This window comes from Salarias fasciatus, chromosome 23, assembly GCF_902148845.1.
Source record: "Salarias fasciatus chromosome 23, fSalaFa1.1, whole genome shotgun sequence".
NCBI lineage: Eukaryota > Metazoa > Chordata > Actinopteri > Blenniiformes > Blenniidae > Salarias > Salarias fasciatus.
Window position 1 is genome coordinate 34421686 of NC_043766.1, and position 18877 is coordinate 34440562.

An 18877-nucleotide genomic window follows, 5' to 3' on the forward strand; every position below is an offset into this window, starting at 1 on the left:
CTACAAATATTTACAAATACGTGGTTTCATAAAAGCTACATTTCCATCCTTTCCCAATCAACCTCACGAAAATCCAGTGGATAATATTTTGTTATTCAAGAAAGGGTCCATTTCCAAAATATGTAACAGTCTTTTACAGGTAGAGTGCTCAACTTTATTAGATCATATCAAGGATGCCTGGAGTAAAGATTTGGGAATAAACCTTACAGCAGACCAATGGACAGAAGCTCAAGAGCGGGTGCACTCCTCCTCTGTCTGTATCCGCCATGGTCTTCTACAATTCAAAATCCTTCATCGACTGCATTTGTCCAAGGAAAGACTTTCAAAGATGTTCCCAGGAACAGATGCCTCTTGTGAACGATGCGGTCAGACACCGGCTTCATTAGCACATACGTTTTGGCACTGTCCTAATATCACATTCGACTGGTCCAAAACGATAGAGATGTTGTCTGAAATCTTTAAAACTCGTTTACTAATGGATCAGGTTATATGTTTATTTGGAGTTATACCGGCAGGTCTACACCTGAACAGTTCACAAATCAATGTTATTTCCTTTGTAATGTTTTTAGCTCGGCACTTGATTCTTTTAAATTGGAAAAGTAAGACCCCTCCTACTCATCAAAACCTTACGAGAGAAATAATGCAATGCCTACAATTAGAAAAAAAAAATATATACTTTAAGACAAAAAGAACACAAGTTTTTCATTACTTGGCAACCCTTTATCAGGTATTTTAATAAAGATAATTTAGGATAATTCCTTAAAGCTCCCCAAAATTCCTCCTTGGTTTGGAATTGTGCAGGTTCCTTTATTTTTTTATTTTGTTACTTATTTATTTATTTATTTATTTTATTTTTATTTTATTTTTTTTTTGTCTTGTTTTTGTTTTGTTTTTCGTGGTTGGTATTGTTTTTGCTGCATTGTTGTTCTGTTATTTGGGAAAAATAAAAAAAATTATACATGTGAACAATGGGGTATTTTCACAGCTTCACTACTTCCTGAAAATAGCTGTGCACATTCATTTCCTGTCTTACATTATTGGCCAAACTGATTAATCCAGGTGTGTCTGGTTTAGACTGCTGCAACAAGACACACCTGGATTAATCATTTTGGCCAATAATGCAAGACAGGAAATGAATGTGCACAGTTAATTTCAGGAAGTAGTGGAGCTGTGAAAATGGCCCATTCATATTTTGAAATGAAAACGTTTCAATTAAAAAAAAGTATTAAAAGTTAAAAACTGAGTTAACAAACTGAATTTGAGAATTGTTTGAAGTTCCCAAACGTTTTTCAGTAAAATGTTCAAAACTACAGAAACAGATGCATGAATACCTACAAAAGAGAAAGAAAGAAGGAAGGCAGTTCCCTGGTGGACAGTGTGACGACTAAAGGTTGAAAGACCTATAATGGATCATTTTTATTCTCTCCACACGTCAAGGCAGGCCTGCTAATCACACTGCAGTTATTAGTTTCACAACTTTCAAAAAATGTGTTTTTCAGATTCGTTTACATTCCTGTTTCAATCAGTGAAACAACTCAAACCTTGGAGCGACGCGTTCTGTTGTTATTTCCTCCCATTTGACAGAAGCTTGGAGAACTTTGGGGATGTCGGAGTTGTCTGGTTCTGTCTGTGGTGAGGAGGCTTCACTGCTCCGCCCTCTCATGCATCAGGGGGCCATTCTCAGTGTGTGTTGAACTTGTATGGTGTTTGGCTGCCCCCTGCTGGACAGACTGCACAGTGCAGCCACATGAATAGTGCTTGGTTGGCCAACAGATTGGACTGTTCTCTGACATAGATGTGTAGAAAGTAGACTCCTCGGTGTGGCGGCCATCTTGGATGGGTCTGCATTGTCGTCTATTGAAGAATGAGGTCTTTACTCTCAAAACGTCAAAACTCACCGAATTTACAACCATTTTTCAGCTGATTTGCTTTGTTACAAACAGCAGACATGACATTAAGATCCAAGATGATGTTATAAATGTATAACTTGCTCTTGGTTCATTCGAAATGGAACTTGTTAGACTAAAATACACATTCTGTTCAAAAATGAAAAAAATGTGGCAACAAGAGTGGTTATATTGTTATATTGTATAGTTGTTATGTTGTTTGTTATACAGTTTTTTGTTTGTTTGTTTTGTTTTTTTTTTTTAATGTAAAGCAGTTGTGCTGCTTCTGTTCCTTTGATGAAAAGTTTTCTGTACAGTTACAGCTGTGTGTTTGCTTCTTGTCTCAGTTCAGATGGACTGTGGCGCTCTGAGGGCGTGTCAGAGCTGAACATGGACTTTGACTCCTGGACTGGGAGTTGTGAAGCTGAGACGGCGTCCTCACATCAAGCAGAGACAGACAGAAGGACCGAGGAGGGACGGAGAGCAGCTTCTTCTCTCCTACAGCGTCTGGAAGAAGATGTGAAGAGAGTTCAGCAGGTGAGAATCTCTGTCAGCTCACAGCAGAGCTTTCACCACGCCGTCTTCCACTGGATTCCACTGTGTGGCTGCTGGATGTGTGTGTGTGTGTGTGTGTGTGTGTGTGTGTGTGTGTGTCTGACACATATGTGGGACACACGCCAGCAACATCCTTCAAATGTGTGTGTCTCTCTACACTGTGACTGTGGAGGTCCTGGTGAGGAAATCAATTCATTTGAGGTAACACTTTTTATAATCATGATCAGTTTGTGCACTCACTCGTGTGTGTGTGTGTGTGTGTGTGTGTGTGTGTTGCTCAGGCTGAGACTGAAATGGTTCAGAGTGTCAGAGTTAAACAAGGTTAAATATTAACAAGAATGTTGAATTTATGGTGTTGATTAATCTTTATCTTTATTGTCTCACACACACAAGCACACATCCATCTGCCTGTTTCCATGTTTGAGCTCGTTGTCCTTCTGGAAGGTGAAGCTTTGCCACAGATTCACATCTTTTCAGACACTAACAGGTTTAAATCCAGCGTTGTCCACTATTCATGTCCATCAGGTCTGAGCGGTGTCCCTGTCCTCCCCCACAGCGTGCTGCGGAGTGTGTCGGTGTGTCCTCTGCTATGGACCAGTGTGAGGACGGACAGTGGGGAGGCCGTCCCTCTAAAAGGACTCTGAGTGGGGAACACCAGAAACAGACCAAAGCTAAACGGTCAGACTTCCATTTTTAACTGTCCTCCACTCTTCTGCACACCACGCTGTGTGTGTGTGTGTGTGTGTGTGTGTGTGTGTGTGTGTGTGTGTGTGTGTGTGTGTGTGTCCAAGAATGATCTTGATCTGAACTTTATTTTTTTGTTCTTCTCGTTCCCTCAAAATCTGAAAATGTTTTCTTGAAGGATGAGGCAGCGGAACAAAGCAGACTCTCCTGGATCTGGACCTGAGCCTAGACCTGGGCCTAAGCTTAGACCTAGACCTGGACATGGACCTGGGTCTAAACTTAGACCTAGACCTGCATCTAAACCTAGATCTGGACCTAAGCCTAAAGTAAAACCTGGTCCTGAAGCTGGACCTGAATGGATACCTGGTCCCAGCTGTGTGTCCATGAAGAGTGACTGGTCCCAGAACCTCAGTGTGGATTTCAGAGGATCCCCTTCCTTAAACTCTCCGTAGGTGTTCTCTCTTCTGGTCTCTGTGTTTTCCATCATTCTTTACTGAATGATTCACTGAACACGACGCCTCTCCTTCTATTTCTCTTCATCAGTATCAGACACATCCGGGCAGGACAGGATCAAACTCATCTGGACCCCATATTTGAGGTGAGAACAAGTCTCCATTCATCACTTTACCGTCACATCAATGGGACAGAAGAAGCTGAAACAGGAAACAGACTCTCAGCTTCTTAGATCCATTCAGGTCCAGCGTGAAACAGTCCGACCTTCATCCAGCTTCCAGAGTTCACTTACGACTGAAGATGTCTCTGCTGGAGATCCCATATGAAGTGTGATCTGGCTTCACATGTTGTCTGTTTTGCTGCCTGCTAGCATTTAGCTGAAATAACAGCTTCAGCCACAACTGTAGTGACGACAGCAGAAACCTGAGCAGTAACGCTGGTTTCCATGCTGACAGTTGCATTAATCTTTATAACAACAGCTTTAATGGTGGCTGTAACCTCAGCAGCCGCAGCAACACTTTCAGTGATAATGCTAGCAGTAATTACAGCGATAACAGGAGAGTTTTGCCTAACATTAGCAGTCAGGGTAGCGGTGACATTAGTGGTGACTGTAGCTGAAACAATAGCCTTAGCGCTAACATTAGCAGTCAGGGTAGCGGTGACCTTAGTGGTGACTGTAGCTGAAACAATAGCCTTAGCGCTAACATTAGCAGTCAGGGTAGCCGTAACCTCAGTGGTGACTGTAGCTGAAATAATAAAAGCATTCATGATTACAGCAGCTGTAGCTGTAACAGTAACCGTAGCAGAATGCTAACAGTCATGCTGATGTTTGTGGTCAGGGCAGCGGTAATATAGCAGGAGCTTTAGAAGTAGCAGTAGTGTTGGTAGCTGTGGTTCGCAGTAGCTGTAGTGGTAACGGCAGTGTTCCTGGTAATGTTATCCACATGGGAAGCTGTAACATTAGCTTCAATGGAACAATATTGCTAATACAATATTGCTAATGACAGCTCCAGCAGTAACAGTAGCAGGAAAAGTAACAGTAATCCTAGCAGTAACAGTAGCTTCAGTGCTAATGATAGCATCAATGGTTGTGGTAGCGCTAACAGTAGTGATATCGGTGGTGTTTGCAGTAACCATGGTGATAACCGTCGCCGTAATGCTGAGAGATTTCCACTCACATCTGGATCTATCTTTAGTCTCAGCTCAAAGTCAACTCCAGATGTTTCTCTCTTCCAGCTGCTGGAGGACAACATGCTGACTTTCATGAAGGGGGAGCTGAAGAAGATGAAGAAGCTCCTGAGTCCAGATTACCCAGCATGCTCATGGAGTGAGCGGGAGGATGAGGATGAAGAGCAGAGGGGCAGCAGAGAATCATTTCTGATGTTCACACTGGACTTCCTGAGGAGGATGAAGCAGGAGGAGCTGGCTCAGCGTCTGAGGAGCAGTACGAGGATTTGATCTCATCAAGCACTGAAATGTTTTCAACTTCAAAGGAAATCAATCAGAAAATGAGTCCTGTCTCAGAACACAGCTCATTTCCAGCTCATACACACTAAGAGAGTTCCTCAACTCTGCTCTCCGTGTCATGCAAGCATCAATCATTCCAGTAACAACTTCAATTAGATGTTCTAGTTCACAAAACTCTGAACTCAGCTGTCATTTGGAATGGGGTTGTTTTCTCCTGGGCTGCAGGGTCACTGTGTCACATCACAGAACAGTGCCAGAGATCCCAACACTGACCATGTTTACACATAAAATCTAGTCGTAGAATAGTGTTTGTTGAGAGCACAGAGTGGCTTCTCAGAATGGAAGTGATTTTGGAGCAAAAATCAAATTAAAAAGCATGATCAGAAGTGCTTTTTAATATGAGGCTGCATTAACTGACTCAGATTACAGATAGTCAATCATTGAAATGGAATTTTCATTTCCTTCTTTAGGTTTCACATTTTGTGAAAAAACAAAAAAATAATTGTTTAATTATTAATTGGTAATTAATTGATTGGTCGTTTTCATGGCCGCCCTGTGAAAAGTGAATTAAAATTCAATTTGCCTTCGCCATCCGAAGTGGCACAGGAGGGTGAACACTCAGTCAGTGAACGCTCCACAATTCTCTCCTGTAAAATGAGAATCTGGGGCTCCAGTTCCAATTACATTTTTCTTTGTTTTTGGAATGGGGACACAAGTATGAATGGCTTCATGTCTCTGGGATTTATGGCACCGACTTCACCGTTCTTCTCCTTTTGGCGTTCTCTCTTTTGAGAATTGTGGTTGTTACCTTATCTCAGGAAGAATTTCTCCTTTTGTTGGTTTTCCCAACATTCAATGTACCCAACAGTGTTTCTGGTTGCTTTGACCTCACTGGCATGTGCTTCAGTTCCCGAAAAGTTCCTCTTTTACCCCCTTTGCCATGATGATGAAAGGTGAGGAAAACACACCAATCTATCAAAAGGTGTTTCGTTGCCATATATAGTTGAGTTGAGTGAATGTGTGCTGGTTGGAGCTTCAGGGCTGAGTGTTCTAATCTAAGGTGCTGCAAATTCCCAAGAAAGACAAAACAAGAATATACACTTCAAGACAGAGAAAACAAGAATACACGAGAAGCAGGGAATTTCCATGACAACACCTGCCTGAGATCAGAGGCATTTGGTCTCCACTGAGGAGCTGGATGGATTTGATGGAGGAGAAACATCTCCATCAACACACTTTCATCTTCACATTCAATATCAAATGCTTTCCACTGATTCATGGTTTCCTCTTTTCAGGAATTTCTGCTGGAGTCTGCCAACAGAAACTGAAATGTGGCCTGGAGAAGAGGTTCAAGTGTGTGTTTGAGGGGGTCTCTGAAGGAGGACAGTCCACTGAGCAGAACCAGATCTACTCAGAGCTCCACATCACAGTGGGAGGGACTGCAGAGGTCAATGAGGAACACGAGGTCAGACAGGTTGAAACAGCATCCAGGAAAACAAACACAGAAGAAAGAAGCATCAGCCCAGGAGACATATTTAAAGACTCACCTGGAAGGTCTAAACCAATCAGAAGAGTGCTGACAAAGGGAGTGGCTGGCATTGGGAAAACAGTCCTGACACAGAAGTTCACTCTGGACTGGGCTGAAGACAAAGCCAACCAGGACGTCCACTTCATATTTCCATTCACCTTCAGAGAGCTGAATGTAGTGAAGGAGGACAAGTTCAGCTTGGTGGGACTTGTTCATCACTTCTTCAAAGAAACCAAAGAAGCAGGAATCTGCAGCTTTGAAGAATTCCAGGTGATCTTCATCTTTGATGGTCTGGATGAGTGTCGACTCCCTCTGAACTTCCACCAGACTGAGATCCTGACTGATGTTACAGAGTCCACCTCAGTGGATGTTCTGCTGATAAACCTCTTCAGGGGGAAACTGCTTCCCTCTGCTCGCCTCTGGATCACCACACGACCTGCAGCAGCCAATCAGATCCCTGCTGACTGTGTGGACAGGGTGACAGAGGTCCGAGGGTTCACCGACCCCCAGAAGGAGGAGTACTTCAGGAGGAGGTTCAAAGAGGAGGAGCAGGCCCGCAGGATCATCTCCCACATCAAGAAATCCCGAAGCCTCCACATCATGTGCCACATCCTGGTCTTCTGCTGGATCACTGCTGAAGTTCTGGAGGAAGAGTTGAAGAGCAGAGAGGGAGGAGAGCTGCCCAAGACCCTGACTGAGGTTTTCATCCACCACCTGGTGGTCCAGGTCAAAATGAACAAGGTCAGGTTTGATGGAGGAGCTGCTACAGATCCACACTGGAGTCCAGAGAGCAGAAAGGTAATGGAGGCTCTGGGAAAACTGGCTTTTGATCAGCTGCAGAAAGGAAACCCAATCTTCTATAAATCCGACTTGAAAGAGTGTGGTATTGACCTCAAAGCAGCCTCAATGTACTCAGGAATGTTCCCACAGATCTTTAAAGAGGAAAAAGTCCTGAACAAGGACAAATTGTTCTGCTTCACCCATTCGGGCCTTCAGGAGTTTCTGGCTGCTCTTCATGTCCATCAGACCTTCATCAAGTCTGGGACTGACCTACTGCAAGAGCAACAACAACAACCCTCCAGGGGGTCGAAAGCAATGAAGAAGAGGCCAAATATTCACTTTCTCCATCAGAGCGCTGTGAATGAGGCCTTGAAGAGTCCAAATGGACACCTGGACTTGTTCCTCCGCTTCCTCCTGGGTCTTTCACTGCAGACCAATCAGAGTCTCCTTCAAGGTCTCCTGACAAAGACACGAAGTAACTCAGAGGCCAGGCAGGACACATTATGGTACATCAAGGGGAAGCTGTTTGAGAGTGCATCTGTAGAAAGAAGCATCAATCTGTTCCACTGTCTGAATGAACTGAATGACGTTTCTGTGATGGAGGAGATTGAAGCGCACCTGAGATCAGAAAATCTCACCACAGATCCGCTGTCTCCTGCTCTGTGGTCAGCTCTGGTCTACATCTTACTGTCATCTGAAGAAGATCTGAAGGAGTTTGACCCCAAGAAATATTCTGCTTCAGAGGAGGCTCTTCTGAAGCTGCTGCCAGTGGTCAAAGCCTCCAACAAAGCTCTGTATGTACTTTGTGAACTAATATGAAGACCTGAGTCCAGAACAAAGATTTAGCTGGTTTTCATTGTTGGTTCTTCTTCAGGTTGAGCTGCTGTGATCTGTCAGAGAGAAGCTGTAAAGCTCTGTCTTCAGTTCTCAGCTCTCAGTCCTCCAGTCTGACACATCTGGACCTGAGTAACAACGGCCTGAAAGATTCAGGAGTGAAGCTGATTTGTGCTGGACTGGAGAGTCCTCACTCTAAACTGGAAGCTCTCAGGTTCTGTTATCATCATTTTTTATCCACCAGTCTCTTTTCTCCTCTTCACAGTAGTGGTACTTTATTGTAATTTTCTACTTGTTTTTTTTTTAATACTGTTGCTGTTTGCTTATGACTGTTCCTGGTTTGACTGTCCTGTAAGCTACTTTGTTTGGCCATAGCCATCAATGTAGACTGGACCAGGATCAGTGTGTTTGCCCTTTCTGAAGATCAGCACAGTGTCTTTTGTGTGTTTAGCAGGAGATTGTTGGTGGAGCACCAGTCAGTTTGATGTTTCACCTTCACCTGTATTGCTGTCTTGTCACCATTAATTGTCAGACCCACAACTGTTGCTCTGTCAGTAAACTCTATGATGGTCTAGACCTGTGGGTGGGTCAACAGTAATGGGTGGAGAGAGTGAACAGGAGGGGACGCGCCACACATCCTTGTTGAACTGTGGTGTTTAAGGTGAGGGTTGAGGACGAGTCCTTGCCTCGCCTCAGAATCTACAGCTGGCTTGTCAGAAAATCCAACACAGAGTTTCAGATGGTTGAGTTGACACTGAAGCTGTGGAGCTTTCACATCAGGCTATGGAGGGTTACAGAATTGAAGACTGAGCTGTCCAGGAAGTGCAGGAAGAGCATCCTGACATCAGTGATAGGCTTTTCAAGATGCTCCAGGATGATGTGGAAGAAGGGGCTGAATCCAACCTCTTGATCAGTTTTCCCCAGTTGATGCTGGTTCAGTATGACGGGTACGGTGTGCTGGATATAGCTTAGAGTCCGTCTCTCAAAACATTTGGTCATGACTGCTGTGAGCTTAATGAGGCAGTAGTCATTCAGCATAATTCTGGTTTTATCTGACTTGAGTCTCTTCAGTGCCGTTAGCGCTCAGATCTTTACAACAACTACAGCAATTCAGTTTGTCAGTACAATCCTTCATCCTAGCATGAAGAATAAACTCGGGTATGGATCACCCTCTGAAATCAACACTTGCTCTCCTTGCACTCCTTTCAGCTCTGTCTATAATTCAGCGACACATGGAATCACGAGTGGAGTGTTGTGTGTGTTTTATGACTTTACTGACTTCTTTGTTTGACCTTCTTCTTCAGGTTGAGGAACTGTGGTCTGTCAGAGAGAAGCTGTGGAGCTCTGTCTTCAGTTCTCAGCTCTCAGTCCTCCAGTCTGACACATCTGGACCTGAGTAACAACGACCTGAAGAATTCAGGAGTGAAGTTTCTATCTTGCGGACTGGAGAGTCCTCATTGTAAACTGGAAGCTCTCAGGTCAGGATCCAGCTGCTGCTTCATCATGTGGAGGATCTTCCTTTTTCCTTCTTGACTTGATGCAGCCGTGTTTGTGCCTCCAGTCTGTCAGGGTGTCTGGTCTCAGAGGAAGGCTGTGCTTCTCTGGTCTCAGCTGTGAGATCCAAGTCCTCCCATCTGACAGAGCTGGACCTGAGCTACAACCATCCAGGAGACTCAGGAGTCAAACTACTGTCTGCTGCACTGGAGGATCCACACTGCAAACTGAAGACTCTCAGGTATGAACTCACAACAGGAGCTCATCCTGGAGACTGAGATGTTCTTCAGAATGTCTCCAGTTGTCAGCAACTTACACTCAATTCCCTTCTTCTCTCGGTCAAAGTGAGGACACAGTTGCACACAGCCAGATGTTTGCAAAAAAACCCCAATATATCAGCCTCTCCATTGAGGAAAAAAACATTGCAGTGAAAGCTGCTATGACCATGCCAAACCTTTAGGGGGCAGTGTAAAGAGAAACATCAAGCATGGCAGTCAATCAGAAGCCTGAAAAAAAAAAAAAATACAGGTTAAAGACATAATGCCCATGCCAACGAGCTAATGCTAATTTGCTACCATAGTTTGCATAGTTAACTTAAAAACAAAATTAAAATAACTAATACATTAGAAAACAACAAGAAAAGTGAAGTTAATGGAAAAGCTTTGTAAATTAATGCCATGAATGTAACAACAAACACGTCAACCTCATCATAATTTTAACTACGAAAAGTTTCCAACCTCATCGCAAATTGAATTAAAAAAATCATTTATGCAATCATATTGTAAATTTCACTGAAAATCATACATTTAAGTAGCAAAACATTTTAACTAAAAATATTATAAAGATGTCTAAAATCATGTTGAGTACAATGAAAAAGATTTTATGATAAAACTGTTCTAATCTTATTGTGAATTTCATTAAAAACATATATAACAAAAAAGTGATTAAGTTTGACTACAAAAAATGGAAATTTCATAAGAATATCAGAAACTTAAATGACTTAAATAAGCCTAAAAACTGTAAACTTAAAGAACATGCTGACTGCATTGAACTAAATTGAATTAACTCAATTAAATAAATTGAATTGGATAAATTGTCTTGTTGGATGATCTTGAGGTAGAAATGTTGGACTTGTTCTCCAGACTCATTCAGACGTGGACTCAGAGTCTTTCAGCCTCTTTCTCAAAACGGGGCATTATGTCAACAAGATGGCGCCTGTGACTGGCTGTGCCTCTGCTCGGCTCCTGTGTAGACTCTCTATGATAATTTTTTCTGCATGTGTGATCTTATCAGCCCGACTAACTCATGGATGCGCCTTGGCTTTGCAAACTTATGACCGGGACTCTCTGTTTTGCATCAAAGAGACCATGGAGAGCCTGTTTCATACTCAGGAACGCTACAAACAGGCATTTCCTCCCCCGGTGTCTATTGACCTAAACTCACCGGAATATTTGTTGCTGTTCCGGGCGACTGGCAAGGTCCGCAGGAGATCGAGGAAAAGGCGAGGATCCCGGGGCGGTGTCCAGGTACGGCGAAGGCGTGAGGCTGCTCGCCTGGGCTCTGCCACTGCACGCTGCGGAGGACGCGCTCGATGTCTCCGCCACGTCCTGCTCCTCGATGATAGCGACAGCGCATCCATGCCGCTGTTTGCCCGGGCCACGACTGTCCTGAATTCTGGGCAGCGTTTGAATCCTGGTCGCGGATCCTCATCGGAGCAGCGCACTTCCGTGTTTCCATCTGCACGGTCCAGCTGGTGCCCGCGTAGCAGCTGCCTTCGCCCAATCACGCTGGACACTTCGGACCCAACCTCCGTGACGTCACACTCGATCCATCTCGGTCTTCTGAACGCCTGATCCATCGGGAACAAATCCTTTTCCCTGAACGACCTCATCTCAAGGGAAAACATGGATATAATGTGTATCACGGAGACTTGGCAGAAAGAAGAGGAGTTTATACATTTAAACGAGCTCTGCCCCACTGGATTTGCCGTGCACGGGAAGCCACGCCCCCATCGAGGTGGAGGGGGGCTGGCATTCGTCCACAAGGAGGATTATATTTGCAAAGTGATTCCTTCACAGGATTACTCTTCTTTTGAATCCCAGATGGTCAAGGTGGGAACCCTGCACCCTCTCTACTGTGTTGTGGTCTACCGTCCTCCTGGCTCTGCTGCTGCCTTCTTAAAGGATTTTAGTGACTTTTTATCCTCTATTATAAAGCTGGAACCTGTTTTAATCCTTGGAGACTTTAACCTTCATGTTGACAGCACCTCCTCACCCTATGCAATGGAATTTTTATCACTGACTGAAGCTTTTAACCTTGTTCAACACGTTTCATTGCCAACCCACCGAAAGGGCCACATTTTAGACTTAGTTTTTGCACTCGGCCTGGACATCTCGAATGTGTCTGTGACTGATGTCCACATGAGTGATCACTGTCTTGTGTCATGTGATTTGCATTTCAGTCTCGAGCCCAAACTTTTAAAAGTAAGGTCTCAGAGGCGGATCATCACTGCTAATACTGCAGAAAGGTTCTCTGTTTTGTTTGATCCCCCTCCTTTTACAAATGGCTCCAGTGTAGACGACCTAATCCAGTGCTTTGATGACCACTGTGTAATGGTTTTGGATCAAGTGGCTCCTGTTAAAGTCAATCTGTCTACGCAGAAAAAAGCATGTCCTTGGATAAACGAGCATATTTTAAGCTTTAAGAGACTGTGTCGAAAGACTGAACGCCTGTGGAAATCCACTAACCTTGAGGTTCACAGGCTCCATCTCAGGGATCTTATTTCCTCATACAACAAAATGGTTGAAAATGCCAGGTCCAACTATATCCGCCAACTGGTGGCAGCAAATAAGAAAAACCCTAAAGTACTGTTTGATACAATTAACTCTTTCATTTGCCCTGCTGCTCCTGTCACCCCCGTTTTCATCTAAGCTGACAGCCATGCTTTCCTGAATTTTTTCGCTGATAAAATCAAGAAGCTCAAGGACAACATGCCACCCCCTCAGTGTGGTGCCTCGGCTGCTGCTGAGCCTATCTCCAGCTTGTGGTCCACCTTCGAGCCTGTAACTCTTGCTGATGTTCTGGCTCTGGTAAACAAGACGAAACTCTCATCCTGTTCCTCTGATGTCATTCCCTGTAGACTGTTCCCAGAGGTTCTGGAGGCAGTTGGTCCCTCGGTCATTGAAATGATAAACCTCTCTCTGTCATCAGGTGTGTTCCCGAATGCCTTCAAGCACGCCATTGTGGAGCCTCTTCTAAAAAAAGGAGGTTTAGACCCGGCAGACCGAAATAGTTATAGGCCCATCTCTAAGCTGCTATTTCTGTCAAAGATTCTTGAGAAGGTGGTCTGCAATCAGCTGTCTTCCTACCTCGACCAATACAACCTCTTCGACAAATTCCAATCTGGCTTCCGTAAGCACCACTCCACAGAAACAGCCCTACTAAAAGTGTCCAGTGACATAATGATGTCTGCCGATTCGGGCAGTTGCACCGTCCTAGTTCTCCTGGATCTGTCCTCAGCGTTCGACACTGTTGACCACCAGGTCCTGCTATGTAGACTGAGGGACCATGTGGGACTGTCGGGGTCGGTTCTCCAGTGGTTCACTTCATATCTGTCTGGACGCAGCTTTTGTGTGTCTATAAACCAGGTTAAATCAGAGTCCATGAATCTGGCAAGTGGGGTGCCTCAGGGCTCCGTCCTGGGCCCTATTTTATTTCTATTGTATCTGCTCCCCCTGGGTAACATAATCCAAAGGTTTAAGGATGTCTCTTACCACTTGTACGCTGATGACATCCAGCTCTACTGCTCTTTCAAGCCAGATGGGATACAGAAGCTGGATTCCTTTTTCCACTGCTTGGCAGAAATCAAACAATGGCTCAGCAAAAATTCTCTCCAACTTAACGCAGACAAAACTGAAACACTCATCTTCGCCCCTGATGTCTCAATTCCAGGGATCAAACAGTACCTTGGTGACCTCGGGCAGTCTGCCAAATCCAGTCTTAGAAACCTGGGTGTTTTCTTTGATAAAGACATGTCTCTGGTGGAGCACTGCAAGCAGCTGACGAGAAACTGTTTCTTTCAATTGAGAAAAATCTCTAAACTTAGGAAAATGGTCTCATTCAATGATTTAGAGCTCATCATTCATGCTTTTGTCTCTTCGCGCTTAGACTACTGCAACAGCTTGTTCTCATGCCTGAATAAGAAGGAGCTTTCGAGGCTGCAACTTGTGCAAAACTCTGCAGCAAGAATCCTGACCCGCACAAACAGATGGACCCGCATTTCTCCCATTTTGAAGGAGCTTCATTGGCTGCCAGTCTCCTATAGAGTTAACTTTAAGATTTTGGTTTTAACCTTTCGGGCCTTGCACGACCAAGCTCCCTCTTATATTCGCGATCTGCTCCAGCCCTACTCCCCTGTGAGGGCTTTAAGGTCTGCGGACCAGAATCTCTTAAAGGTGCCGCGTACCCGCTTTAAGACCAGAGGAGCCCGATCATTCCAGGCCGTTGCTCCCAGGCTCTGGAACGATCTCCCGCTCTCTCTTCGATCAGTTGTGACTGTTGACACTTTTAAGTCACAACTTAAAACTTTTTTATTCTCTCAAGCATTTGCTTAGTTTTTCGGGCCTGTTTTGATCACATTTTTAGTGCTGCTTATTTATGTATGTGTATTTAATTGTTGTTTTATTTATGTATGCTGTGAAGCACCTTGTGACTTTGTGTCTGTGAAAGGTGCTATATAAATAAACTTTACTTACTTACTTACTTACTTACTTTCTGTCTCCAGAGACAAACTGAGGAGTTCTGCTTCATGTTCAGCAGCAGTGAGGACTCATGTTGGAGAGAAAACCCTTCTGACTGTCTTTCTTCCTGCAGGGTGGACCATGGTGGACAGCAGTGGCTCAAACCTGGTCTGAGGAAGTGTAAGTTGGACTCATCACTGTCCGTTTGTCTTTCAGTCAAAGCTTTGGATTCATTCAAACATTACTGTGAAGAGAAGCCTGACAAAAAGTGTCCTCATCAAACTTTCTCTCAATCAGGAAGTCCACAAACAACAAATCCATCACATGTGTCTGATCAGGACTTTTCTGTTTTTCTCTCCATCAGATTTCATTCAACTTGACCTGGATGAAAACTCCATGAGCAGAAAGCTCAAACTGTCCAACAACAACAGGAAGGTGACACATGTGGAGGAAGAGCAGCCGTATCCCGATCATTCAGACAGATTTGGAGGCCACTGGACTCCTCAGCTGCTGTGTGGAAATGATCTGAGTGGTCGATGCTACTGGGAGGTTGAGTGGAGCGGAGATGTTGATATATCAGTGAGCTACAGAGGAATCAGGAGGAAAGGGGAGAGTTCTGAATGTGTGTTTGGATGGAATAATCAGTCCTGGAGTCTGAGGAGCTATGATAGCAATTACTGTGTCTGGCACAACAACATCGTAACATACATCTCCAGCGCTTCCTCCTCTGGTAGAGTAGCAGTGTATGTGGACTGTCCTGCTGGCTCTCTGTCCTTCTTCAGAGTCTCCTCTGACTCTCTGATCCACCTCTACACCTTCAACACCACATTGACTCAACCTCTATATGCTGGATTTGGATTCTGGTCCCCTGGTTCTTCAGTGAGTCTTTGTCCTCTGTAGGAAGGACGTCTCTGTCTCTGACAGCAGTCCTGTCAGCACCAATCAGAGACACAGAACATATTAGTGGAGTGCAGCAGGGCTCACAGATGGAGCCTCAAACAGTTTGGAAACACATCCTCACTCTCACTTTCTGGACAATATTCTAAAGTTAACAGGCTCGAAGCTAACAGGATAAAGGCTGATAGCCAAGAGGCTAACAGGAAAATGCTAATAGGCTAGAAGCTAACAGGATAAAGGCTAACAGCCAAGAGGCTAACAGGAAAATGCTAATAGGCTAGAAGCTAACAGGACAAGGGCAAAGAAGTAAAAGATTAAAACAATTTGAAACTGTTATACATAAATCAATTAACAAGTGAAATTATTAAAGCCACTAAATGTGTGACACTTGCTGAATACAGCCTAAAAACCACCTAATAGGACAAAATCTGCCAACAATGTCAAAATCATTACATATGGCCTCAAACAGGTGCATTTCTTAAGACTGTTAAAATTATTAGCCTACTTAACAATGGTAAATTTGCTCAATTTCAGTGGTGTCAATCAATTATTTTTTTAAGCAATTAATTGTAAATCAGACTGTAGTTATCATAATTAGTTGCAGCATTTGTGAACTTGTAATCAACATAAAAATCACCATTTAAATGCAAAAAAAGGTCATTCTGAATATTTTATCTCAATTGAAACATGTATTTTAATTTTAAACAATTTAACATTAAAAAAAAATTAGAAATGTGGAATTAAAACCAATATTTAGGAATGCTCAAGGGCAGGGCGGTCTCACTGTCTGTTATGATCAAAACCAGAAATTAAACTGATTTAATTTGCTCAAATAACTTGAAATTAAAATGAAGTGCAACACCAGTGCATTAATTTCAAGGTTATAAAATTCACAGTATTCCAATGAAATGTTGATATCTGAGAATGTGCAAGTGGGAGACACATTAGTGCTCGATACTCCTCTTCACAGATTGAACCGTAGCAAAAGTGTACACACACTGGAAGTGTCTTCAGAAAAGATTCTATTTCCTTTTTTTCCATTTTGTTTGGTGAAACATCATCATTGTTGGTTTGCTTGAAGTGTTCAATCATGAAGTAATAAAGACAAATCATTGACAAGAAAAAGACAGTTTCAATTTTCTTTGTCGTGTTACAGATAGATAGATAGATAGATAGATAGACGGATGGACGGACGGATGGACGGACAGACAGACAAGTTTATTGTCCCACTTGGGAAATTTGTCTTGGGAAAAGTGCAAAGTGCTACATTAACATATAAAAGACAAAACAACATAAAACCACAATAGCAGAAAAGTTCTCAGCATTTTGAGAAGAACTCTGGATTTTAAGATACATATTTCCATAAAGAAACACAGAACAGCAAGTGCAGGAATGTCAGTCCTGCAATAGCCGGTAGCCGGCACCGTAGTTAGAGCTGTGCACTATGCCGCCAGCTGTTCGATAATACAATAGAAACAGGAAGGAAGGAAAGTTTAAATGGTTCCTCTTGGTGTAACACACTCTATAACACCGACCAGAAGGTAACAGCTCATACTCAGGAAAAAGAGTGTGAGAAGGATCAGACAGTACTCTGTTAGCCAGACTGAGCTCTGCCTTCTCAACGATCATCTGAAGAGATGGAGAGTCCTACTTGCCAGTTACCTTCATGGCTGTTCTTTCCATGTTGGCTAGTCTGGCTTTCAGCTGGACAGAGAGAGTCCCGGCCCAAGCTGTCATACCATACCTAATGATGCTGCCTAGCACTGACTTCCAGACTTCCATGCTCACGCCAAAAAGTCTGAGCCTGCGTCAAAAATGCATTCTTTGGGCCACAAGTAACACACAGGTAATCAACATGTACATTCCATTTGGCCTGGTTGTCCATTTGGATACCAAGAAATTTAGATGAGGCAACCGGCTCAATTTGCGTATCCCCCAAAACCACAGGTTCATGGACACGCACACCTTTAAGATCAAATACCATTTCTTTGGTTTTGGTAGCATTCAGAACAAGGTGATTGTTCTCACACCAAGCTTTAAAATGATGAATCTCTTCCAGATATCCCACCAGACTGCCAGCACCTCTCAGAAGACTAAGAATTACAGTGCCATCTGAGAATTTTGAAATGTAGTTGTTTACCTGACTGCTCCTACAGTCATCTGAATAGATGGTAAAAAGAAAAGAAGAATTCACGCCCCCTTGTGGCACGCCAGTGCTACACTGTCTAGTGCCAGAGAGTACAGAGTTAACCCTGACCTGTTGAGATCTATTAGTTAACAGAGAATGAAACCATTTATTTATAAACAGATTGACATTCATGCTGGAGAGCTTTTGCACCAGAAGCTTCGGACAGACAGTATCATATGCAGAGCTAAAGTCTGCAAAGAGAGCATGTGCATAGGCCTTTGGTTTTCTCAAAGTGCTTAATAATTACGTGAGTTATGCTTACAGCAGCATCCTCAGTACTTCGTCCAGCTCTATACGCAAATTGTAAGGGGTCGAGTAATGGAGAAACCTCAGACTTAAGAACATTTTCAATAATTCTCTCAAAACACTTCATAACCACACAAGTTGAAGCAATAGGTCTGTAGTCTTTGTTCTCTGAAGGACAAGAGACTCTGGGAACAGGGATTATTAAAAACCTTTTCCAAATATTAGCAACCATATGTTTGTCCATAGACTGCTGAAATATGAGACACCAGGCAGCAGTAAGCTCCTCTAACACCCGACCAGGCAGCCCATCAGGCCCTGTGTTTTTTTTTGTTCCCAATTTTACTAAAAGTACTCTGGACCTGACCAGGATTGATAACGATACGATCTGATGCATCACAAATGGGGAGAGAGATATCAAAGTTAAAGTCCGCTGACATCTGTGATGAACATGCTGTGTCATATCTAAGAAAAAAATCATTCAACTCGTTAGCTCTCTCAAGTTCATCAGGAGTAACAATTTGATTGTGGCTGGAGTTCATGTTGGTAATCTTTTTCATATGATCCCTTTTTGGTATTCATGGTGCTGACACAGTCCTCCAGAGCAGCGTGATGGTTCTTCCTGACCTGCCTTAGTAGTTGATTAAGCTCTTTTTGAGCCGCGATCATCACCTCTTTTAAAAGCCAACTTCTGTTGTTGATGCACTGTTTTACCTCCTCGGTGATATCGGGCTTGTTGTTCAGAAAGTGTTGAATTGTCTTTTTGGGCACAATGTTGTCCACAATTATTGTGCTCTAATGATTTTCTGAACTGAATGATATGGTTCTCTAAAAATTATCAAATATTTAAAACCACTGCAATTGCTTCAAATGCTAAATTGAGTACTAACATTTTAAAAAATTGTACACGTGTGTGTGTGTGTGTGTGTGTGTGTGTGTGTGTGTGTGTGTGTGTGTGTGTGTGTGTGTGTGTGTGCGTGTGTAAACTGTACAGTTTGCATGGTTCAGCCACATGGATAGTTTTTGTTTGGCCAGCAGATTTGCTCTCTGTCATAGACATATAGAAGCAGACTCCTCAGTGAACGGTGTGGCGGCCATCTTGGATGGGCCTTCAATGACAACTACTGAG

At 43.4% G+C, this 18877-nt stretch overlaps 2 protein-coding genes across 2 annotated transcripts in view; both read left to right on the forward strand.

The window, feature by feature from the left end:
• LOC115381302 (uncharacterized) overlaps window positions 1-7126 on the forward strand; it is a 58659-nt gene extending 51533 nt beyond the window's left edge. The window contains exon 12 of the mRNA XM_030082580.1: window positions 7115-7126. The gene's annotated coding sequence lies outside the window, so the exon portion shown is untranslated. The remainder of the gene's footprint in view (window positions 1-7114) is intronic.
• LOC115381303 (uncharacterized) overlaps window positions 3031-18877 on the forward strand; it is a gene marked incomplete at its 3' end in the record, with an annotated part of 134402 nt that continues 118555 nt past the window's right edge. Inside the window, 8 exon segments of the mRNA XM_030082582.1 lie at window positions 3031-3119; window positions 4775-5022; window positions 6341-8147; window positions 8228-8401; window positions 9492-9665; window positions 9749-9922; window positions 14554-14600; window positions 14785-15309. Of these exon segments, the coding sequence (XP_029938442.1) occupies window positions 3031-3119; window positions 4775-5022; window positions 6341-8147; window positions 8228-8401; window positions 9492-9665; window positions 9749-9922; window positions 14554-14600; window positions 14785-15309 (3238 nt within the window).